The 26,636-nt window shown below is 36.1% G+C and overlaps 1 protein-coding gene across 1 annotated transcript; it reads left to right on the top strand.

The window, feature by feature from the left end:
* Positions 1-208: 208 nt before the first annotated feature.
* On the top strand, positions 209-25,388 carry Steap4 (STEAP4 metalloreductase). Its single transcript, XM_069996420.1, has 5 exons — positions 209-300; positions 17,510-17,967; positions 18,769-19,296; positions 21,003-21,167; positions 22,439-25,388. The coding sequence occupies exons 2-5, from the start codon at positions 17,512-17,514 to the stop codon at positions 22,700-22,702; spliced, it is 1,413 nt and encodes a 470-aa protein (XP_069852521.1). The 5' UTR covers positions 209-300; positions 17,510-17,511; the 3' UTR covers positions 22,703-25,388.
* Positions 25,389-26,636: the final 1,248 nt, after the last annotated feature.

The raw sequence follows: 26,636 nt of genomic DNA, 5'->3' as shown, positions 1-26,636 counted from the left end.
TCTCTGGGAGTAAGCAACAACATCTGCGAGCAAGATCGGCACAGGAAGTGCAGGTCCTTCCAGCTGCCCGGGAATCCCGGGCGGTTTGAACTCTTCCTGGAAACCTTTCTTCACCCCTTCTCTTGCGAAATCTCGCGGGCCCTCCCTCTTTCTCTCTTGCCTTCTTAAACCAGGCAAAGCCCGCCTGCAGCCTCGTTGCCTGGCTGGAAACCCCGCGAAGCTTTTCTCTGCGGGCCTGGCTGGGGAGCATCGCGGCTGCAGCGCGGAGACTCAGCCCGGAGGCTCCTCTTCCTTCCGCAGGTGGGTCACCTTGCTGGATGTGGCCCCCTGCCTTTCCTAGGTGGCCCGGTCCCACTGCCCACCTGGAGCCCCTGTTTCCAGGACCTCACTCTGCAGCCCGCTTGCACTGTGGAGAAAGTGTTTGGAAACACCGGCGCCCTGGCACCCCTCCAGCCCAGGCAGGCAGCCCAGGCCGCGTGGAGGTCGGTTAGGTAATTCAGCAAACTTCCAGCTTTCTGAAGTTGTGCATGGCTCACCATTTCACTGTCCCAGGGTGCAGAGAAACACCAAGAAGTAAGAGAGGGGGTTGGATTCCGTTTTCGATCTTAGTTCTGCACGGGTGCAAATCTGTGGCGCCCTTCAAAGGCAGCCTGGTTTAAAAAAATGTGAATTTGGCAATCTCAAAGTCCAGATGTGAGTCTCTTGCTTCAACTAGAGCTGAAGTTTGCCCTGAGACCGGGAACTTCTTTCTTCCTTTATCTTGATTTAAATTCACTGAGCACTATAGCAATTGCTTCTATAGAGGGGGAAAATTTTTTTTTAATGTTACTTTCTGCGAAGAGAAAATAAAGTCTTGATTCTTTGTCCGGAGACAGGAGGAAGATAAGATCATTTTAGTTTAGGTGGTGTTTTTGTTTTTTGTTTTGCTCTGAGTGGTAATTTGAGCATTTTCTTTCACAGATAAGTGTGTCAGGGCAGCTAATTGTTTGGAGCAAGAGGAATGGGATGGAAAATTTTATTTCTAGTTACAACTAGAAGCTCAATATCCCAGCCTCAATGTCCATGGATGTAAAATTAAAGGCTTTTGGTCTGGATGACCCAGAATCAGCTTTAGTAAGGTGAAAAGCCATGTAATTTAGGATGTTGCAGATTTAAAATACATTGAAAGTCTTGTTAAATGGTAAAGGTAAAAAGGTGTAATTGTTTTTCATAATAATGCAGGTTTCATTTTTATAAGACAACTAGCCCAGCTGTTGGAAGGAGTGTCTCTTCCCACATGAACGTTTTAAAGTTCTACCACATTTATCATTTTGCGAATGCTCTGGGTTTTCAAGAACCATTCTTCAGCCTCACTGTGTGAAAATGTCCTATTCTCTATAAATGGCAGTCATATAAATGTCACTCACATGAAGGAATATTTTTTTTCTGATACAGGAGGTGTAATTTTATAAAATGGCACATTTATTTGAGGCTGTAACTTTTTTGAGATATGGCCTTTTGCAAGGCCCTGAGTTTTTCAGAATGCTGTGATTTAGCACGGTATGAAATTTTACCTGCATGTATTCTACCTGCATGGCAAATGCTGCCAGCGCAGAAAACAAGATGAAGCACTCTGTATTATCAGGCTTCAAGGTTGTAAAGTAAATGGTACATGTGCACAGAGAAATTGGGTCATAGCACTTTTTCCATTTGGAAACATTTATGATTTTTCCTGAAGTTCAAATACCAACTGGAGGCTCAGAAAGCAGCATATACAAGGCCTGACCTCTAACTTGAGAGTGATTTCTAGACATCTGACTTGCTTGACTTGCTAACTGTTGTTTAGAGGGCACCAAATAGATTTTTGTAAACCGATAAGTAAGTTGAAAAACCTTAAGCCTTGTACTACGTTGTATGCAACTTGAGAGAAATAGGTTCATTTGTCATAGAGTTTTGAAGTTGAAAAACTCTTGATGAATTTCTTAAAGGACAACTTTTTCTCTTAAAGGAGCACCCTAAGTCATCCTATATGATCAATACCATTATTTACAAGATATAGGTTCTACTTTCAAAATCTAGATGATGTGTAGTTATAGAAATTCACTTCAGTGTTTTATGACTTCTAACATCTAGTTCTCTTTATAACTTTTTATCAGCTCCTATGTAAAAGTCATTGCATTGGAAAAAATCCCCAGAAACTGGATAAACATCTAGTAAACCAACCCATACACACACAATTAAAAATAAAACAGCAACAGTATGATGGTGCTTCAAAACTGGGAGAGGTACCTGGTGGCTAGTTGTCTCTGTGTTGTCCTCTGAGAAGGTTATTTGTTAAGTGTCTGTAGCTATATCTACTCATAATTGTGCATAATGATTTTTTTCTGGATGGGCTGTGCAATAGTTTTTAAGTTTAATATAATAACAAAATTACAGAGGCAGAGCAACTGAAGCTACCTATCTGAGTCTGTTTTTCACATAGCCACAAAGAATGATTCCTTAATGATTCCTGCAATTCTACATGATATATTAAACTTCTATATGTTATAACTTACTCACATTTTGTCAAAAACTTTGAGATAATTTCCAGAAGATTTGAATTAAAACATGGGTTTTTAGTTCAAAAGAAACTGAGTAAAATAAAACTAAGTAAATAACTGAATAGTTTAAAATATTGTCTAATAAGGAAATATTGTTGTCTTATACACGTGAACAATTTGTCCTTCCAAATTTTATTAAGGAATAAAGGAAGGAGAATGTTCACGCTGTTTGAAGATCATTTCAGAACTCTCACTGAGAAAAGAATGCAGTAGTCTACTAAAATATTTCCACTAAAATTAAGTAGGCAAAACATTGATATCTTAATCTAATTTCTCCATAATATTCCAATAGTTTATTTAGCCATGTGTGAAGTGATCTTATCCTGTTATACATTGCCACTCAGATATTGCTGAAAGTTATTTTGAGAGATTGGATTCTTTTTAATACAGATTATAATATCAGAATAAAAGGTTTACCTTTCAGCTGGGTGCTGGTGATTCTCATATAATTCTAGCTACTCAGGAGGCAACATCTGAGGATCATGATTCAAAGCCAACCCAGGTGAAAAATGTCATGAAACTCTTAACTATTTACCACCAAATTGCCAAAAGTGAAAGTGTGACTCAAGTGGTAGAGTCTTGAGCACAAAAACTTAGGGACAGCACCCAGGAACTGAGTTCATGCCCCATGATGGGGACACACACACACACACACACACACACACACACACACACACACACACACACACACACACACATACACACACTGAGTTCACTTCCTATTTTAAAAGGAAAGAAACTATGCTCAAAGAGTAATTTTGAACTTAGAAACTACTATGCTGAATAAAAAGAAAGCTAAGAGGCAATAATATAACTTGTAGAAAAATTATTTGTATAATACCAAGTAGTCATTTTGGCATCAGCACCTAATATTAAAAGAAAAGTAATTCATCCAGAACAAAGCTGGAGTTCCCAGCAGGCCTTTAGTGTGAAATGGCACTACTAGCATCGTGGATTATGGCAATAGGAAGGGGCAAATAATGTTTCCACATTTATGATGAAGCTCACCATAATGTGAAATCTTATGAAATATGCAATGTATTATGTATTACATTGTACATAATGTATTATGTCTTACATAATATATGTACATAAAAAGGTAATGCAAAATTACATTGTTACAGTGTAGAAACTGAGCTTTAACTTTGAACCTAAATTAACTAGTGCCTGAAAAAACTCTGTAGAGATCTTGGTAAACTTCCTTGTCCTTTTTCCTAACAGATTAGTATCCCTCCTCTTGGCTTCCAGCCTCTCTGCACGCTCCTCTACTCTGGCCCTCATACAGTGCACTATAATAGTTATTCTAAGACCAAAACTTCTTGAAGTCAGGGAGATAGTGATTTATCATGCTTTCCTATAGTGCCTATCACAGTCATTCATTAAATCTTGGCTGGAAACAGGAAATCTTGGCAAGTCATTATTGATAACCCTGGGTTTTGTTTTTAGGAAGATGTTAACAAACATTATGGACTATGATGGACTTAGTAGATAAGAATAGATAAGTATGGATGTTATCTGTCCTGTATTAGCTCACAGAGTCAAAGTATAATAGCAATTATACTTTTTAACTACATGCCATTTGGGGAGAAGTGGGAGGATGTTTTGTACTATTTAGTATTATAAACCATTTGATTACCATAATTTTTTTCAAAGCAGAAGAAAGTAGAAATTTTCTGATTCCTTTCAGCCACTCTAATTTTAGTAACCCTATTATATTGTTATACTGGATAGATTTTCATAATAAATTTGCAAATATTAAACTCTGGATACTAATTCTTTTTTTTAATGGCATAATACAAGTAAAGCATTTAACCAAGGTCATGAAAATTGGAATACCAAATGTTTTAAGACTTTACAACTTCAGTCAAACATTCTAGTCCTTATTTAATGCCTGAAAGCCTAGCATAAAATATAAAAATTACTCAACTATTCAAAAGAACTTGATTATGTCAAAGTATTCTTATATGTGTGTTCACACACACAAACGCATACACACACAAAATACTGTGTTTCTGGTCATTCGTCTACAGCCCCAAAGTACAAAGGTGATTTTTTTAAATATAGTTAGTTTCCTGACATCTACTGTGTTTCTGGTTATTCTTCTCTAGCCCCAAAGTACAAAGGTGATTTTTTTTTAATATAGTTAGTTTCCTGACATCTATGGTAGGGAGAATGTGAGGAGGAGGTTAAGGAAAATGAAATGAGGTTGGAAAATGGTTCACTGCAGTCAATAATAAAATTGTGCCAGTTGCACTTTTTTTTACCCTATTTTGGGTCATGTCTAAGAAACTATAAAGTATTTGTTTGGGGATGAGGGTACACAAACAGCTCCCTGAATCTATTTCCCTGAGGGAAACAAGACTCTAATGGAAATAGATTTACAGTCAAAACTGTGTTGCCTATGAAGATGAGGTAGATAGGGCGTAGGACTCTAGGAGTAGGAGAAAACACATTGGCTTGTTTTGATAAAGCTCTGGGAGCCTTTGAAAAAAGAGGCTCCTAAGGAAAGAAATTCAGACCTAATGTGTAGTCAGGATGAAAGCAGTGGTGCCATCTTGTCAGCCCAGTTATTTCCATGAGCACATGCCACAGCTATGGGGAGCAGTGTATCAGAGGTAGGGAAAGACCAAGATGTACATTCAAAAAAGAGGCTAGAGGCAGGCGCCGGTGACTCACGCCTGTAATCCTAGCTACTCAGGAGGCTGAGATCTGAGGATCTTGGTTCAAAGACAGCCCAGGCACAAAAGTCCTTGAGTCTCTTATCTCCAATAAACCACTCACAAAACTGGAAGTGGTGAAAGGATCTGAAATTAAAATCCTGGGAATTAAAAACAGGTTATTTCTTGTAAATATTTTGCTGTCAAGCTTGTATATCAGAGTATAACAAAAGGAAGGAGAAATGAGTTGAACAAGCACTTTTCTCTGTAGGGTAGAAAATGGAGCAAGTGCAAGGCCAGATTGTGCTCAGCAGTTCCATCTGATCTACCTCAGTAAACATTAGAGGCATTGGGCAGTGGGAGTCCTTTCCTCAAAATGCCAAATTAGAAAAGGAAGAAAATGATAGGGAAAAGAAGAAAGGCTGAACAACCCCCAAGAACTTTCTAAAAATGGAGTTCCCCTGTCAATTGGGTGGGCTGGTAGGGAGGGGATGGCATCAATCTCACATCAAAACTATCCTGTCCCCAAATTGAGTTAGTAGTGTTCAATATTTAAATAATTCCTAGAGGAAGGATTGTAAAGATGCATGACTATTTATAGGAAATTCTTATGTGGACAAAGTTGATTGAAGACTATAATTATCAGATCACTTTCTAAATGTCTACCACTCCAGTAACATAGAAAGAAAAACCCCTAAATGACACTAAATACTAAGTCAATTATTGCATGTCATCAAATTAAGCAAATATTCACATTGTGTGTATAAGCAAAATACTGCCAAATCAATGAAATAAGACTTTGGGTCCTTGGTGAACTACAATTTTGTAAATTGCTCCTAATTTTTTAATGTAAAGAGATAGCAAAATGAAGGACCATAGGCACCCTGACCTTGTCCTCCTGAGATGCAGGCTTTAATCAAAGGAGCCAGCCATCCTAGACAGAAGCTAATGAAATGCCAGGGTGAATCAGGAAATCATTACTGAATGAGGACCCTCCATTCTCAGTCAGGAAATCAAAAAGATATCTTAATTTATCCTGACAGATACTACTGAGATGTAAAGAGTGGATATGATGAGGGGAACATGACATATCAGTGAGATTTTTAGTTCAACTAGAAAGTATCAACAAAGAACTTAAATTATAAATCACTTGTAAAATTCAATTGAAATAGATAATAGACCTTCATTACCTTGCTGGCCTCATAATTCACAGGGTGGCAGTGAAATGTTATTAATAGAATCACTCAATAGCTCATTTACAACTAGTTGTTAGCAATTCATGTGGAAGTACCCATCTCCACCGAACATCAGTGATACCCTGTGGCCTGATCAGACTGAAGAAGTTGACTCTATTTTAATATTAGTTTATTGGCTCACACAAACATTGCTTATCAGTAAATTAAGTTTTGTGAGCTAAGTAACTTTTTCTCACAAAATAATTTAAATAATAATAGATTTCTGCTAGTCTATGGCTACTTTGATCTTGTAAAAGTTACCAGAATTTATTGTGAAAATCATGACTTACCTACCTTACTACATAGTTTTCCCTTAAACTGACAGGGTAGTAAGACATAATATGCAGCTGTGAGATGTACACACATCTGTACCTCTAGCTCAAGTTCTTCTCTCTCATTTGAGACAGAGAGAGAAAATAAATGTGTTCTTTTATTAACAAATACAAGTTTGGCATAATTAGAATCAAATTTTCCAGTTAAGTTATATTCTAAATTCAGAATGAATTATTTTGGTTGTCTTTGGTACTCAAACATGGACACTACTGCACAAGTTTGCAGTTCCTCTTCAGCCAAACTTGTCCATGTGCTACACTCTCCTATTACTTTATTATAAAGACCTACAAATACATAAAAGCATCAAGCAATCAGCTGTTTCATTTGGCTCACTAGGAAATATTTGCAATGTCAGAAATAGCAGTTTTTTGAGATAAGATAACCTAGGCTAACCTAGATCTTGTTAAAACTAACCTGTACTAAACTGAGTGTTTTGGGTAAGTGTAGACATTTACCACCACAGCTAATTAATGCATACACCCTAGCTTTAACTTTCTCCTTCACCTAGAAAGATCCTTACCTTAAAGCCCTCCACAATCCCTAGGTATCAGCTTGATTCAATTTACCACAAAATTCACAATGCCCAGACAAACTTGAACTTTATGTTAAAAGTGTTTTAATGTAAATGTGTCCTAAACGTTACAAGGGCTAGACTTGTATTCAAAGCTATTGGATAGTTGACAACAATTTAAACTTAATAGGGCACCATGTGTTTTAATTATTAAATCTGGCAACCTTCACTTGACTGGCACCTCTTTTTTAGAGAGACATCTACTGACCAGCTCTCAAAATGAGACAGTCCCTCTCCTAACTGAATTTTTATTCTGTAACCCTGTTCTGTCTTCTTTAGAATACTTACTCTGAAATCTGAAATCATATTTATCTGAAATTGACTTATTTATTATTTATGTAGACATTGTCTAACTTTCTTACAATAATGCACACACAACAGGTTTTGAAGCATACAAATTCAGAGTTCTGTCAATTTTCTTTTGGGAGGGGAGAGGGGGAAATCATCGAGTTTGACCTCAGGGCCTAAGTGCTGTCCCTGAGCTTTTTCACTCAAGGCTAACACTCTACCACTTTGATCCACAATGTTACTTGTAGTTGTCTGGTGATTAATTGGAGATGCTAGTCTCACAGACTTTGTTGCCCAGGCTGGTTTTGAATCCAGAGATAGATAGATAGATAGATAGATAGATAGATAGATAGATAGATAGATAGATAGATAGATACATACATACATACATACATACATACATACATACATACATACATACATACATACATGCATGCATGCATGCATAGACAGACAGATAGATAGATTGACAGATCTAGATATCCTTTTCTTTTCAAATTGCCTGTAGTTCTCAGATATGTTTTCTCTTTACAATCCCTGAAGTTTATTTTGATTTTTAGGTTCAGATGCCTGAGCTCTACCTCAGATCAACAGATTCAGACTCAAAGCTGGCTCCCCGGAGTTTTAGCTGTTCTTTAGCTGATAGTAATGTATGGCCAGAGAGGAAAACCAACGGAGCCAGCTATTAAAAGGAGCTAATAGCAACAACAAAACCCTGATAAAAGATTTACCACCACTGTCCTCAATCTGGACTACACATTAGAATCACCTAGGGGAGCTTTTGAGAAACACACACACCCACACACACACACACACACACACCCATCAAGCTCTATCCTAGACCCGTTCAGGGTAGGCACTACCCTGAATAAACTCACTGCCTTATTATCATGTACATCAGGACTAAGAACCACTGGCTTCTTGCAGAACCCATTGAAAAGTTTTCATATTTTTCACAAAGCTTAATGATTCTAGAAAGTTTTGAAATAAGGAAAGTTATGCTAGGAATATAGATGTCTATCTGCTTGTACACCACATGTCTCTCCTCCTTCTATACCCTCCCAGTTAAATTCTATCCATGTGTTTGTCTTTGCCTTCTTATCTCCTGTTGGATCCCAGCAAAAGAAATGTATACTAATGATAGTTTTGCCTTTCAAGTTGCTTTTTATTACTTCCAAACCTCTTTTATATGGAACATTTTATTTTTTTTAAATTTAATTTTATTTTATTTGTGAACATACTGTACAGAGGAGTTACAATTACATGGGCAGGATAATGCGTACATTTCTTACCAAGCATTGCAGCCTCCTCCTGGAACATTTTATTTACATTTTCACTTTGCATAAATATGTCAAAGTCAAATAAGCTAAAAAAGTTTAAGACTCCTTTGGATGTGTACAAATAACTAAGGTTGAGTCTTTACCTAAAAGAAAGTATCTTTATTTTAATTTTGTATGGATTTTCTAGAATTAAGAGGAATTCATAGAAGCTACTTTCTCCCTTCAGGGTTCTCTACATCAGAGAAAGATTTCTTTATCTTCCCAAAAACATTGTATTTTATATAATAAATATATAATATAGGAAATAGATATTTTCCCCTTTATTTTGTAAAATTTGAAGGAAACAAATGGCCTGTTTGCTGAGTGCAAGGCAGTATAATGACCACCTTTTGAAAGAGTTGTGATTGGGTTATAGATTCATCCTCTTACCAAAAGAACTGGGGAACAGAGTCTATTCCAAGGTATAATAAGGTAAAGTGCCATTTGGTCTCACGATGATGATACACAAAAAATTTCAAAATTGAATCATTAACTTATCTTCTAATGGAATCCTATCCATAGATATCCATATGCTACTGTTATGCGTTGGTGAGTGTCTGGGTTTTTTGTTTTTTGCTTTTTGTTGTTTTATTTTTGTCAGTTGTGTGGCTTGAACTCTTGGCCTGGGCACTGTTCCTCAGCTCTTCAGCTCAAAGTGAGCACTCTATCATTTGAGCCACAGTACCACTTCCAGTTTGCTGGTGGTTAATTGGAGATTAGAGTCTCATGGACTTTCCCACCTGGGCTGGCTTCAAATTGTGATCTTCAGATCTCAACCTCCTGAGTAGCTAGGATGACAGGCGTGAGCCACCGGCGCCTGCCTTGTGTTAATGTTTTTTAACAAGCTGTATTTATCATCTAAAAATATAATTTGTGTTGTATTTTTGGAATATTTTAAAGTATTTGTTTTTGTAAGTATCAGCACTTGAATAATGTATAAATATGTAAGCTTATTCTAGGATTTATATGGAAAGAAAAATGAACTAGAATAGCTAAAATAGTTTTGAAAAAGAAGGTAAGAAGCAGAACTACACTACTTAGCTTGAAGGCATTATAAAGCTACAACCCTGGGCGCTTTCTGGCAAGAGGGGTGCACAGATCTATAAAGCAGAACAGACAACCTGTAAATTGGCCCACATCTACATGACAATTGACCTTTTAGACAAAGATTAAAAAAGCCATTCAATAAATAAGAATAGTATTTCTACTAATTAATAAGCTAATAGTACTCGTAAGCAAATAAAGGAAACTTGAACCAAGCTCTCCATTTCATAAAAATTTCAAAATGGATTATGGGCTTAACTTTAAAAAATAAAACTTGTAAAAAAAAGAAAAGAAAAAGAATTATTTTGAATTTAGGCTTTTATTGAGTTTTGTAGATAAAAATCTTAACCCATGGACAAAAAAAAAAAAAGAAGAAATTGGACATCATCAAATTTAAGAACTTTTCAAAGCCAAGGAAAAAAAAACTATAAGCTGGAAGAAGAGACTATATTCACAAATCACAGATCTGACAAATGAGTTATAGATGAAACATATAAGAAATAATCTACAGTCAACAGTATATATATATATATATATATATATATATATATATATATATATATATGAAGAATGATAATTGAGAACTTAAGAAAATATTCAACATCTTTAGTCACTTAGGAAACGCAAATCAAAACCACAACGAGCAGGAAGGTATGGTGGTGAACACTTGTAATCCTGGCACTCAGATGGGAAGGGAGAACCACAAGTTCAGGTCAACCTGAGCTACAAAGAGACATCCTCACTCCCAAAAAAGAAGAAATATCAGAGTAGCTAAAATTAAAAATACTAAGAACAGAAGCCATCGCTCAAATGATAGAGTGTCAGCCTAGAAACATAAGGCCCTGAGTTCAAACCATCATATTACCAGAAAAAATATATATACTAGCACTCATAAATGCCTCATAGGAATGTAAAATAGTGCAGCCACTCAAAAATGCCACGGCTACTCCATGTACAGTTAAATATACATGACCCAGAAATTGCACTCTTGTGCCTTTGTCCCAAACAAATGGAAATTTGTTTTCACACAAAACCATGTTTATAAATGTTGACAACAATTTTATTTCCAGTGATCTAAGGTAGAAACAACTAAAATAAAATGTTCTACATGAGATACAGACCTACACAAGACAACAGAGAATTCAACAGTAGGGTATATGTTTGGCTTGTGGGAAACCATGGGTTCAATCTCCAACATCAAAAGCAAAAAACAGGGGCTAGGAAGGTGGCTCAGTGTAGAATGTTTGCCTTGCATGTACGAGGTCCTGGGTTCGATTCTTTAGCACCACATAAGCAGGAAAAGCCAGAAGTGGTGCCATGGCTCAAGTGGTAGAGCGCTATCCTTGAGCTGAAGAGCTCAGGGACAGTGCCCAGGCCCAGAGTTCAGGCCCTACAACTGACAAAAAAAGTAAAAACAAATAAACAAACAAAAAGTAGTATTTCTGTTCCTTGAGATAGAACTGTACAACAACGAACACATATACAGCAACAACAACAAAGTAGATGAATCTCAAGACCACCATGTTGAATAAAGAAAATGCAACATCAAAAATTTCACACATACTATGATTTCATTTTGAAATTCTCAAAATGACAAAATTAGAGAGTACAGGTTTATGGTTTTCAGGAGCTAGGGTTAGGAGAGGAGGATGAGCATGGTGTAAAAGAGTGCCATGAAAGAACCTCTCGGGGTTGAAATCATCTGTAGCATAATTACAATATGAGTTTGAAAATCTCTAGTTAGATCAAATGACATGGAAATAAGCATGTGCAGTGTACCATTGTCACTGTCCTAGCAATGTCAGAAGCGATGTTGGTTCATAGGATATTGTGCTAGGATAGTGTAAATATTGCCGTTGGAGAAAACAAGGTGAAGAGTGAACAGAACTCTCTTGTACTGTCTTGTACTATCTATAATTATTTCAATTTAAGAGTTTGTTTTTAACAAATCCTGACTTACTAACAGCATTTAATTAGTGAATTTTTAAAATCCTGTTTCAACATTTCCATGTTTTTAATAAACTGAAATCCTCAAAAGTTGGAAATGGTTTCAGCCAGTCTAGTCTCCAAAATGTAAGTGATAACATGCCAGGCATGCTAACACACACACATTTCTCAGTGACAGCTGCCTTCATGACCTTCAAACTCATCTTTGCTACCTTTGTATTTGCGTCACTGAATGCTAATCCTTAATCTATATAAACATTCCCGTGGGATCACTTTACATAGCTTGGCTGTTTTGTGAATAGACTTCTGTGGGAGATATGTCCATAAGAGATAAACCAGTCCTGGTGAGTTTTTAAGCCAAGAGACACTGGTTGTTTATCCTCTGACATAATAGAGGTTTACACAGTATTCATGGACTGAAAGGAGAGCACTGTTATATTTTAACTATTTAACTCATTTTTCCCTTAAGTCTTCTGATTATCCTCTCTACTTCTTATTATCCCTTGTCTTTACACAAGTAACCTACTCCCCTCATAAATCGCTGTTTCTACATAGCTTTCTGAGTTATAGCTATATTCACAGCCCTCTTTGTAGAGCACTTATTCTTTAATGCAACCAGATCTCCCTTGTGTTTGAGAATATGCATATATTCCATATCTGTGATCTCCTATTATTAGAATATTTTTTTCCAGGAGTTCAGAATCAAATTCTTCCAAAGAATTACTAGTTTAGTTTTTTTGCATGTTATTTATTTTACCATTCCAATTATGGTAACTTCAAGTTTGGTAATATTTTCCATTAAAACTATTATTTCATGGATTATCTTGTAAGTAGGGCCTTGACACAAGCCTAGATGCCAATAAAAAATTATTAGGTAAATGATTCAAAGGAACCAGGAGTGGGACCAAAAGCATGACCAAAGAAAGACAGTACAAGAGGAAGTTCAGTTGGCTCCAACCACAGATGACTTCTGCTCTGTTCTATGGGAGCTATATGATGATTCTTAAGAAATGTGTCAGAACTGGGTACCAGTAGAAAGAAAAGGCTTATCCATCAGATTCTGCTCCCATTTGATTATGGTGGCCCCAAGGGTTGTACATGTCTCTGTGCTGACCAGGCACAGGTCACAGAGAAGCACAAAGACAAAAGTATCAAGATGTATAAGACTTAGAATCCAAATTTGAGTTTCTGTCAGGCAATGGAAGCTGAGCAGAGCTTAGTTACAAAGCTCTTGTGTCTTCCATTTTCTAGAACTGGAAATAGAGCTGGGAGGATTTAAAGCAAAATTCCTAAAATGACAAAATATCAACCTTAGAGTTTCGATACATTGCATGAAAACTAACTACCCAATGATGATAAAATATCACTGGTTGACTTAATAGAAATACAAAAATTTCTATTAAGAAATTAAAACTAGTGATTTTTTTATATCTTTTTACTCTTTTTGCATCATGACTTTGCTCCTTGATGTCTCTGAAGTTTTGAAAGTTAAAAAAATACTAATAGTTGAGGTAACATACTAAGAATATTATATTGGACTGCCAAATAACATTTTTAAAAAGAAATAATAAAATAAAATATGAAAAAATTCTTAATAAGAGAAACTCACACGATCTGTGTTTATAAATTCATATGCTGTAAAGCTGTTTCCATATAGGTTTTGATATATAAAAATTAGTCAAAGTAAGAGCTTCCTAGAAATCACTAAACTCTAGTGATCATTTTGCATATTGACAATAATTGCAGTTATGTAAGTATAATTAGACCTTAATTGGAAGGCTTTACATTAAAGTTACTTTAATCCAATAATAATGGGTTATTTGACTTAGGTACTACAATACAATTACTTAGGAAATACCGTACAACTACTTGGGTAGTTATTGGATTAAATAATGTATTAAAGACAGTCCATTTATTGAACATTTATCATATCTCAAGAAATGTTTTGAGATACATAAATTCATCTATTCCTCAATATCTCTCAAAAACATACTATCTTTTTTTAAAAAAAAAATAGCAAGGATTAGAGAGAAATGGAGAAGGAAGAGAAGCATTTCCTGCCCGCCAATCCATAAAGAAAATCAGAGGTAAAAACCTCATGTCTTACCGTGATGAAATCGGTCCCAAAGTGTCTTGAGTAACTTGCCAAGGAAGCATTACTAGTAAGAGAGAGAGCCAAAATAGTGCCTTGAAGTGGATGTCTTCATTTGATAAAAAGAAGAAGAAAGGAAAAGTGAGAATGGAATTAGTGAAGTAGCTAAATAGTGAAAATAGTCTGGGACCACTCTATTTGCAACATGACTCCAATGATAATGTTTCAATAATTGAATAATTTCTCTCATTGTAGGACATTGGAAACTTCAACAAGTCTACATTTTGCTTCAAAATGTTCATTTCGTGTAAGGGAGAGGAGAAAAAAGTAATTATATCAGGATAAAATAATGGAGGCCAACATGAGATGAGTAGCCTCTTTGTCTTGTGACACATTAGCCAGTTCTACAAAATAAAATAATAAAGGCATCAGCCAGCAGTATGAAGGGTTTTTGTTGTTATTTTCATATATAAGCAGTTGTAAACTGATTAGCAACTAGCCAGCCCAAGTAATTTAAAGTACTAAACTAGTTTACATTATTAATGGACGCTAAGAACCTCTCGTGGGAACAGCTGGGTTCCATATCAAAGCCCTGATCATCTGCGGATGTTTTCTTATGTGGGTGTCACTTCTACTCACCTACAAATCCTGAATGGCCTGCTTGTCATAAGTTTCTTTCATAAATTAAAATCAAAGGGACAGATTTCTGAAAATCTGGTTTTAAAAAAAGCCAAGTAAATACATGCTCTATGATCTGCATGGAATCTACAATGTCAACATTGAATAGTGATTATATTTGGCTTGAAAATTCTCTATCAAATTCAGTGACTTTTACTTTTCACCCATTTGAATGAAAGAACAAATGTCTTTCCAACATCCAGCCCTACTTCTTTCCTTCTCTCTTTCCTCTGGGTTATTCTTTAATCATTCCACTTTCTCTTTCTCCTCTATGCCTGGAGCACAGTCTACACCTTATCAGAAAGTGGTGGATTTCTCTTCTAGCACTGAAGATAAATTATTAAAAACCAGAGAATCCTTACACACACACACACACACACACACACACACACACACACACACACACACACACACACACACACACACACACACACTCTCTCTCTCTCAACTATTTGTAGAGAGCTTGAAATAAAAATTAACAATAGTAGCCAGGCGCTGGTAGCTCACAGCTATAATCCTAGCTTCTCAGGAGGTGGAGATTTGAGGACACAGTTCAAAGCCAGCCCAGTTAGGAAAGTCCGTTAGACTCTTATCTCCAATTAACCACCAGCAAGCTGGAAGTGACACTGGCTCAAGTGATAGAGTGCTTGACTTGAGCTGAAGAGCTCAGGAACAGCACCCAGGCCCATAGTTCAAGTCCCACGATGAACAAAACAAAACAAAAAAATTAACAATAGTGTATTATATGTATGTATGGAAACCTCTTACATTGGTTTATAGGTGCTAATTAAAAACAAAAAGAACACCTGGAAAATTTTCAAAAAGACAATGCTGAAAGAAAAATTATTTCCTTCAAAAATATAGATAGTACCCATATTATTTGTATTGTATCATAAAAACAAGTTGCTTTTTGTATTTAAATTTTATAAAGTTCCAAGAAGGCAATCATTTGTAAGAGTATCTAAATTTAGTTCTAATTTTCATTTATTCGATTTCATATAAGTCTGAATCTTATCTAATTCTTATACAATAACTTGAAAGTTTTTTTATCCTTCCTCAAAATAACCCATCAGTTGATATCCTTTTCTCAGTTCAGATACTTATGTTTTTTTCTTATTTATATCTGTTGAAAAATTATTGGTTATCTTCTGTTTTTGATTACAATTCTTTTTACTTTCAGAAATTACTTATTTTATGAGATCATGTTTGATCATATTTGTTCATCTACTCTCTAATGTTTAATGATGTTGGAATAATTTTTCACGGTTGGATCTATTTCAATTATAATCCTATTTTTTAAAGTTAAATGTATTTTAAATTTACCTTGTAGTGAAGTTTGAGGAGAATAAAATTTTCTTCCAATTGGTCATTGAATTGTCTGTGCTAGATACTGAATTATCAATCTTTTTTCAATTAACTTGAGATGCCATCTTTATCACATACGTTTAGATATGTTTTTAAATTTTGTACTCCATTTTATTGAATGTTTTCTATTCTATTGACAGTACCTCATTGTTTCAGCTTTACAGTCTTTTAATATTTATTATGACTGTTTCCATGAATTATTCTGCTTTTTAGAACTGATAGATAATAAGAGAAAACTGACATTATTGTGAAGCTTAGCTGCCCCATCCAAGAACATGCAATGCATTTCAATCTATATGAATATTCTCTGATTAAGATCGTTCTAACATTTTCTTCCTATCTTTCTTGCTATCTTGTCACATGTTGCTATCTTTTTCCATTTTCTATAGCTATAGAGTCCTTTCTTCTAGCAAGTCCCCTAAGTGGTTTGATTTTAGAATATATTACAAATACTATTTTCAATTGGGTTCCTAGGAAAGATGTTGAATTTTCTCTATGTTCTATCCTTTTTTACTGCTGCTTTTTTTTAGGTCGCTTAGTCTACAATTTGCTCATATGAAATCTTTTTTAAGGTTATATATGTCAATTTTTTCTCTAAAACTTGTTAGCTACCACTTCTAGAAAAAAATGCCCAAAGTGGCCAAATTTGACATATTTGACCTGCTTCTGATTTTATTGGAAATGTTTCTAAGAATTCTATTTTAACTGTGAAAATAGGTTAAAATACTTTCTGATGGTTAAGAAATGTCTTTCTTTTACTTTGAATGAAGAATAACTGTCAAATTTTAACATATGGCTTCTATGCATACATAAATATGACTATATTGTCTATATGTTGTTACATTATATGTTGTTACATTAATAGATTTTTCTAATATTGAATCTGAAGAACTAAGTTTTTTGTAGAACAATTCCTATCTGAATGATGTGGACTTTCTCTTAGAAAGACAATAAGTTCTATTTACCAATGTGTTATTTGGTATTTTTTATCACTAAAAGTAAGTGAATGGCATATAATTTCTCTATTAACACATTCTTCATCTGATTCTGTTCTGAGAACTTTTGAAACCAAATGTTCAATTAATGTAATGTTATTGCAATTAGGTCCACAGTTTTAAATATCCACTAATGTCTTGGTTTTTTATTGCATCTTTTTGTACCACAGAAGTTTTTGACCAGTGATATTACTCAATACAATATACATATAAACATACATGACCATTTTTATTCCTGCCTAGTTTTGGAGGAAATATACTCAAGGTAATTACAAGGTTAAAACATCAGCTAATTACACTAGTTAATTACACTCTAATTAATTATCTGTTCCTAGATTTTTCTCAATTTTTTTCATGCCCATAGAATTATTAGCTTATGTTTTTAATCGGTGTGTTTCCTTTTCAGTAATGGAGAAAACATATACAAACACCTTTCCTCTCACTATGACTTCTTCTGAAAAGCAAGACACTATCTGTATTTTTGGAACAGGGGATTTTGGAAGATCACTGGGATACAAAATGCTTCAGTGTGGTTATTCTGTTGTTTTTGGAAGTCGAAACCCTCAGATGTCCAGCCTGCTGCCTAGTGGTGCGGAGGTATTGAGCTATTCTGAAGCAGCTCAAAAGTCTGATATGGTAATTCTAACAATCCATAGAGAACATTATGGTTTTCTCACAGAACTAACTGAAGTCCTCAAAGAGAAAGTTTTGGTAGATGTCAGCAACAACCTCAAGATTAATCAGTATCCAGAATCTAATGCAGAGTACCTTGCACAGTTGGTGCCAGGAGCCCATGTAGTAAAAGCATTTAACACTATCTCGGCCTGGGCTCTCCAGTCAGGAGCAATGGATGCGAGTCGGCAGGTAAGATTAAGTGAATTTGCACTCAATCTTTAGAAAGGAAATTTTTTTCTGTTGTTTTTTTTTTTCTTTTTTTTCTTTTTTTTTTTTTTTTTTTGCTGTGCTGTGCTTTTTTCTTACACACGATTTCACCATGTAGCCTCGGCTGGTCTTGAATTTGCAGTCTTCTTGCCTGGGCCTCCCCAGAGCTAGGATTATGCCTATGGACCAACAACCCACTTGACTCCGTGAACTATCTTGTAGCTGCATTTAACTCAAAGATCCCAAGGCACGGTTCTAAAATAAATTGCCCAATAAATATTTCATGTTCCTAATATTTGGCAAGAATAATTGCCTTGAATTTGACCAGCATAATACTTAATTCATTTACCAACTATCTCCATCATCAGTTTTTAGTTCGACAGAACACAAAGTATCAGAATCTGAAGGCCTCTTGCCAGTACTAGAAATAAGACAGCTTACTGGATTTCTTACCACTTCCATTACCTTGATTAGAAGAAACTGTAAGTGATGTTTGTTCCCACAAATATGAAAGAAAGATGAAACTGCTCAGAGTATAGAGAACCAAATCTTACAGCCATGTGAGATGCTGAAAATCTCCTTCAACTGAAAATCCTGGTACTTAGCTACACAACACTTGAGTGCAAGTTTAAAACATCATCTGGCTAGGTATGTTAATTCCACATCTGTTTTGAAAAACAGCTCACTATTACATGCCATTTTCCTACAGTGCTTACGCATAGATTTTCAATACAATTACTACATAAGGAGAAGTAAATATAGAATTAATTCTTTTTAACCTAGGTTTTTGTCTGTGGAAATGACGGCAAAGCCAAACAAAGAGTGGTGGATATTGTTCGCACTCTTGGACTGACTCCATTGGATCAAGGATCTCTCCTAGCAGCCAATGAAATTGAAAACTACCCCCTGCAACTGTTTCCAATGTGGAGGTTGCCCTTCTATTTGTCTGCTGCACTAGGTCTCTTCTTCTTTTCCTACTGTGTTCTAAGAGATGTAATCTATCCTTACATTAATGAAAAGCAAGATAGTACATTTCGCCTGGCGATTTCCATTCCAAATCGAGTCTTTCCGATAACTGCCCTTATCTTGCTGGCTTTGGTTTACTTCCCTGGTGTTATTGCTGCCATATTGCAGCTCTACAGAGGGACAAAATACCGCCGGTTCCCAGCCTGGCTTGACCACTGGATGCTTTGCAGAAAGCAGCTTGGCTTGGTAGCTCTCGGATTTGCCTTCCTGCATGTCATCTACACACTTGTGATTCCTATTCGCTATTATGTTCGATGGAGATTGAGGAACATCACCATTGCCCAGGTAAATCTTTTTCCCTGTCTTCATGAGGAATTCTGGTATATCACATTCTATTTCACAGTTGTGGAAGAATCTCTCTGCTAAACATCTTTATTTTCTAAAGTAAAAAGAATTAGAAACATCAACCCATTGAGACCTCATAGAACTATGAAAAACAAAGGCTATTCCCAGGCTTTTGGGATCCAGATCTGTCATCTCAAAGCTCATTGAGACACTGTCTGGCATATTTGGGGCTCAGGAACGCTTATGACACATTCTTGAATTCCTATGGGTGGAAGACAGTGGATTTTGTACAATAAGTGAAAACCCATGTGTTTTCAAGCTTCTATTTTTATGCATGCTACTTCCTTTTGGAAGTCAAAATAACTACCTTACAAGTAAAAAGGCTGTTCAAATTCATGTCACAGTAATGTATACAAACTTATAAAAGGGCACTTATAATTCTGCAATGTTTAACTTGTGAGAAGCTGTCCTTAATAACTAGAAAACTAAGCAGTTCTAACAAAATACCAAATATATGCTGTATATAGTCAAAAGTATAAGAATCAGGCTCAAAAAGTCTTAAAGCATCAAAGAGAAGTGCTTTAAGTCAGTTCTAGTTTAGAAATTAATGGCTCTGATGTACCTTACTACTATCTCAAAAGTTGTCACTAATTTGTTGGTGATACTTCTTTGTAATGTTGGTGATACTTCTTTGTAATATGAGAGTTTGTTGAATAAGTCATATTACAAAGACTATGGTTCCTTTTGACCTGAAGTGTGACAGAGTTTATGCTATAACTATGACATAGTCAGTGCAAATGGCCTAAACTTTATGTGTGTGTAAATAATCAACATATAAAACAGAAAAGTCAAAATCTCTTATTATAATTTGAAAACATCAGGATTATTTTTCTGCCTTGCTCTTGCTAGGTAAAAGCACTCTTCCAGCCTTGTTTTTTGCTAATTATTTTTGAGCTAGAGTGTCTCTTTTTGTGGGCACAATCCACCTATATTTGGCTTCCTGTCATAGCTAGGGTAACAGGTGCATTCCACCACTTCCAAATCTCTCAAATTTTTCTGTCCAGCCAGGCTGTCTGTAATCACGATTCTCCCAATCCCAGCCTCCCAAGTAGCATGTATATCAAGTTTTGCTTCAGGACCAAAAGTCATATGGTAAAGAATGTTTAAGTGAATATTTAATTTGTTTTAGATAGTGCAAGGTAAATTAAAACTCTCTGCAGGACTCCTAGAAAATATATATTATAGGCTGGGAAGGTGGCTCAGTGACAGAGCGCTTGCCTTGCATGCATGAGGTCCTGGGTTCGAGTCCTCAGCACCACATAAGCAAAAAGAAAAAAGCCGGAAGTGGCACTGTGGCTCAAGTGGTAGAGCACTAGCCTTGAGCTGAAGAGCTGAGGGACAGCGCCCAGGCCCAGAGTTCAAGCCCCACGACCGGACCCCCTCCCCCCAAAAAAAGAAAAAGAAAATATATACTGTAAAAACTGTACAAATCATAAAACAAAGCTACAGTGCAACCAAACCGGGACCATTTTTTTTAACAAAAGTAATTCTAATTGTGTTTTTCAACATTTTTTAAATGATGAATGAGAAGTGCCATCTAATTTGCTCTGAGCAAATTTCACATGAGAAGTATGTTTTAGTCCCTTAAAAGTGAGGTCAATTTCTAATTTAAAAAACTGTAATTTTTTTTTTATAACTTTCCTTAGATCATGGACAAGAAAGAGAATCCCTTCAGTGCCTCCTCAGCCTGGCTGAGCGACTCCTATGTGTCTCTGGGGATCCTGGGATTTTTCCTGTTTGTTCTCTTGGGCATCACTTCCTTGCCATCAGTTAGCAACACAGTCAACTGGAGGGAGTTCCGGTTTGTCCAGGTGAGAACTTCATAATTGAAACTTCTTTATACTGCAAAATAAACATAACGTTACAACCATTCTCATTTTTTTCTCTCCTATCATGCCTATGTTTCATTTTGCTCCAACACTTCTCCAGCTATCTCATTTAATGTTTAAACTCATATTAATGTTTGACAAGAAATGTACTCATTGCCTTACTCATGTAACTGTAACCCCTCTGTACAGCATCTTTACAATAATATAAAATTTTTCAAACATCTAAGGTACAAGCTGGCAAGTTCCATGGCAGTTTGGTTTTCAAATTAGGACACCTTGCCAGTATTACTGAATGCTCCCAGTGCCACAGCTCAGACAACTGAAAAGCACCAATAGTTAGGAAAGTAGGCATGGCAATGGACTAGGTAGAAAGTGAAAAGAAACCTAAAGACAAATTTGTACCTTCAGAAAGTGAACCAGACAATAGGAACATATTGCTAGGAAAAGGCAGATACTGCAATAAAATTTAAAACCATCCAAGTAAGATTTGATAGAATCACTTTAGAGATTCTTGGTCTGTAAGAAGCAAATTGGTTTTTTGTTTTTTGTATATCAGCCACTCACACACTGCATTCACAGCAATTAATGACTATTCTTGGAGACAAATTGTCCTCAAAGTATGGCCCCAGAACCAGTAGCAGCAGCACAAAGATAAATACATAAAGCACCAAACCACACCTAGAACCACTGAATCAGACACTCTGAAGACGTGGCCCAGAGAGTTACCAGGTCTCTAGATGAGTCAAATGCTTGCTCACTGTGAACCATTGTTAAGACAATAGACCATTAGTAGTGGACGTTGGAATGGATTATCAAGTTCTACAATTCCTCCCAGAGATCAGATTACAGCCCAAAGCTTTTCATGATAACACATTTAGTCAAAGTAAGACAAGGAAAAAAAAAAAACCCTGAGTTTTAGAATTTGGGCAATAAAAGATGATAGGTAAGAGAGTTTTACCACTGGAGACTAAGGCAAGGGGCATTATTATCATTCTAAAAAAACTTTTCCACTCATCCAGATTAAGGGATAAGTACCAACTCATTTGTCACCATCATTGATTTTTTTTTTTTAGTGAAAAAAAATAGTATCTTGAAGAAAGATTAATACATTTTACTCCCCATGGCAACATCGTAAATATTATAGGTTTCAAACTTTGTGGTTGTTCACAAATACACTTTATTGGCTTGAAATGTTTCTCGATTTAAGATATAAGTAATGTTAATGTACCTATTTTTTTCTTTCTTGTTTATAGTCCAAACTGGGTTATTTGACCCTGATCTTATGCACAGCCCATACTCTGGTGTATGGCGGGAAGAGGTTCCTGAGCCCTTCAAGTCTGAGATGGGGTCTTCCTTCAGCCTACGTGTTAGCTCTCATCATCCCTTGCACAGTGCTGGTTACCAAGTTTATACTCCTCATGCCATGCATAGATAAGACCCTTACTCGGATCCGCCAAGGCTGGGAGAGAAACTACAAATACTCAAAATCAGCACTGAATGGAAGATCCGACATTTAAAGCAAAGTTGAGCTTTTTCCCTCACCATGCTCTGAGGTGTTAGGAAATGTTGCCTGACTTGGAGAACCTGATGTGTTGAGAAGCAACACTTACTTTATTTCAGGTTTGTGATGAATCAGACCAGGTCTGGAGGCATGAAGCCGAGATTTAGATTAGCATAGTGGTTCCACATTACATTAAGAAGTTTCTTGAGTGTCTGAGTGTCGGCAGCATGAACAATGTTAGATCTTACAAATTCCAGAAGAAGAAAAAAAGTGTATCTCCCTTCTATACGTCGAAGGCAGAGATAAGTGAAAGAGAAAACAGTGATGAAGGTTTTGCTATAGGCGTGTGTCTGAAGAAGCAGCCTAAATGAAGCACAAAGAATGTAATTTGTTTCTATCTTTCTTTTCCAAAAATAACAGTGATCATAAATATTGCCATAGTGATTTTATTCTACTTTGTTTGTTAGCAGATTTGGTGGTGGTGGTGGTGGTGGGATGTTTCTCTTGCTTGCTTGCTTCTTCTAAAGCTCAAACTCAAACCCAGAGCTTCATGCATGGTAGGCAAATGATCACTGAACTATTTCCCCTCTCATCACATATCCCCTATGAATCAGACTATTTTATGACACAACAAAATGATCACCATCCAATCGGAAGCAACCATGCCTTGAGTATACACAAAACTGCAGTTGTAGTAAGTCTTCTTCTACAAAAAGTAGGTAGAGGAAAAATTGAAAAAAAATAGAAATATATTCATTTGGATTTTTTAATGTGTAAGCAAAGAAGGGTTAATAGATGCTCTTGCCCATAAAAAACTCACAAGCTAGAATTTTAGTTAAGAAATAAATACTATAAAGTTTCATTATATTATGTCTGGCATCATGAGGATATTATGGTAGATTTTGTAAATTATATATTCTGAATATTGCTCAATATTGGTCATTTATGAATTTAATTTCTAGTCTGGTATAATTTTTAAGCAGTCAAATTAGATGAATTATGTGGTGTGAATTTGAACAGTGCAGAGATGAGTAAGAACTGTGGGAGATCAGAGACGTGAGAGCAGTAGGTGCAGTATAAGACCCACTTTGTTTTCCAATTCTTGGTGGAATGTAAATGGATTTACCAATTTGCTGAAGGTCCCTTTCCAAGGTGACCTTCAACAGGATTAGCCATCCTAGCACAACCCTGGAGCTAAAAGGAGACTGATGCACAGTCTTCCCACATATCACTGAAATAACTAAAAAACATTGGATCTGACATTTTTCTGCCTAATCTACAAAGGCCATTTATAGTTTCTTATTTTCTCTTTTTTTCTTTTTACTTTTGGTATCACATATTACATATGACATTATACCAAGTGATTAAAATATGTGAGAACATCACCCACAATCCACCTTATTTTTCTATACAACTTTTTGCAAATAGCTACATCTATATAGTTCTATTCTATTTAACTTTTCTTTTAGTCTTTATTTATTGAAAGTTTTACACTCTAACTTATACATGATATACACATGTATTTAATGGCTGCATAACATTACATCAAATCGGCATTTAACTTCTGCCTTAATTGAACATGTAGGAAATAGCCATTTTTTTACTAAAACAAATATTTCATATAATATCTTTGTACTAATAAATTTTTTATATATGCAATTTACTATGTTCGGTCAACTAATTCTAGAGTGGCTTCATCAATACCATTTTTATTGGATGAGGGTATTTGTTTCATCATAGATTTGAAGTTCTATGATTTTTTTAAAAAATAACTGCACAAGAGCACAGAAGATACGGTCCTCTAATGTATCTTTGATCAGCTCAAGCAAGTCTGCAAGAAGCTGGAAGACTTGGAATGCTAAGAGATATGAGATTGACCCAGGAGCATCAGTGGTGAAGAGAGAAAAATGTCATTGCTTATTCTTGTTATGTGAAACAGCTCAATGTTACCGAACTGGCTAGAGAGTTGTTTGATTAAAGTTTCTCCACCCTCAAGGCTAGTCTAAAGAAGGCTTTAGGATTAATCACACTTCCTTGTCAGTAATAGTTTGATCCATCACTAAAAAATAGGAAAAACCACATCTAGATAAAGCACTTGCCTAAAGTAAAAATGAACTCTACTTTGATAATCCACTTTTTAAAAAGCTCTAGTGTTTGGGGCATAACAGCTACATTAACAGACATGACCTTTGTCCCCAAGCCATAGTGGTTGGCCACAGAAAACCAGCATTGTCCAATCCCTCTCAACCTCATCCCTCCATCTGCCCCAAATTCATGAACCCAAATTAACCACCTTAATAAAGCTGATTCCTTCAGCTAACTTAGACAGTGGACACAACGGGTTTACAGCCAATGTGACAGGTGCTTGCATAAACTCCTCCTTTTAACAGATGCAGACTTTTTGACATTAATAAGAGACTGCTTTCCTTGACTGCTGCTCCATTTCCTGTATCCTGAAAATTTTCTACTAAGTTCATAGACCATTTATTTTTGTATCCTTTCCCCATGTTAAGGGATAACAGCTATGGTAAATGTACACTCATTAAATGTTACTTTTGAAATATTTTCTAGCTTTGTTAATTCTGGTCTTGACTCATCAGCTTTCCAAAGAAATTGACTGAAAGGTTTTGAATCACAGTAAATCCAACTTTAGGGACTAAAAACAGCACTCTCCAAGGATCAAGGAAAAAAAACTAAAAATAAAAAAGGAGATGCAATATGTGTGTTTGAAGCAACTACATGAATTTATAGCTTTGTGCAATATATGCTTGAGCTCAGATACATGGTGCCTTGGAATGTGCTGTGGATGCTTCAGTAGTACCCTCAGAGAGAGGGATCCACTGGCTAAATAGAGGGAAAAGACTATCCCACCTTTGGCTTCTGTAAGAATTAGAAAAAGATGCTTTCCTTCTGCAGGCACATCCATTAGGACAGGGCTAATAGCCGACAAGTGGATGTCAGGTTGCATTGAGACTGTGTGACCTGTTATTAAATTCCCTGTTCAACCAGACAGCCACAGCCTTAATGGGTGATATCATTCTTTCAAAAAAAAAACTATAAAAGAAAGAAACAGTATTTTCTTTCCAGCAACTAACTAGGAGGAAATCAAAAAGTCTACTTAAAACTACTTCGATTAGAAAGACACTCAAGAGCCCTTCCTACATTTATTGTTTTGGGATCACAATGGAACTATGATGATGAACATGTACGATGCAGAACTCCTCACAAAGTTAGGGTGCCTGACAGTCAAAGTGTTCCACAGAGTGATCACAGTTTTCCTTCTCTCTTACCATGACCCGAACCCCACCAGCACATAACCAATGCAGGTGCACATGCACATACACATGAGCATGCATGCGTACACACACACACACACACACACACACACACACACACACACACACACACACACGCCAGAAGAGCCCACAAACATCCTTACAGGATCCCAACTCCCATTTTCTATAATAAAGATTACAGTCTAGAAAAACCTTCCACTCCTCTAAAACTTTGTTTGGTAGAATTTAGCTCAAAAGTATTAAGTTACTCTTATATGACCTTTCCTCCAGCTCAAGGCAAAACCCAAGCCTTGTTAAGATTGGTTTGGGAAGAGGGAAGGAGAGGAGGGAGATGGCTAGAGGAGTAAGTCTAATCAAGCTATACTGTATGCATATATGGGTGTGTCTGAATGAAATCCCTTGTACAACAAACAAAGAAATAAACAGAAAAAGCTTGTGTTGCCAAGTAAGACTCAAATGAGGAAAGAAAAGAATCAAGGGTAAAGGTACCAAGGCAAGAGAAAAAGGAAATGTGGAGGGGCGAGGGAAGATACCCTGGCCCTAGCCCAGCCAACACAAAAAGCACCTGCTGCAGTATGGTTTTGATGCAGAAGGGTTTTGATGATGTTTTCTACATAGTATGCTGGGTATAACCTGTGCTAACATGGTATGTTA

Source organism: Dipodomys merriami, unplaced genomic scaffold (assembly GCF_024711535.1).
Source record: "Dipodomys merriami isolate MVZ:Mamm:240054 unplaced genomic scaffold, mDipMer1.0.p SCAF_5, whole genome shotgun sequence".
NCBI lineage: Eukaryota > Metazoa > Chordata > Mammalia > Rodentia > Heteromyidae > Dipodomys > Dipodomys merriami.
The sequence above is the reverse complement of the archived record's forward strand: the minus strand, read 5'-3'. Positions and strand labels throughout refer to the sequence as shown.

Excerpts from the sequence above, each read along its gene's own strand:
- Steap4 (XM_069996420.1), top strand. The coding sequence starts at position 17,512 with ATGGAGAAAACATATACAAACACCTTTCCTCTCACTATGACTTCTTCT. Across the intron at positions 17,968-18,768 it reads CAATGGATGCGAGTCGGCAG|GTTTTTGTCTGTGGAAATGA; the intron begins GTAAGATTAAGT and ends TTTTTAACCTAG. Across the intron at positions 21,168-22,438 it reads GGGAGTTCCGGTTTGTCCAG|TCCAAACTGGGTTATTTGAC; the intron begins GTGAGAACTTCA and ends TCTTGTTTATAG.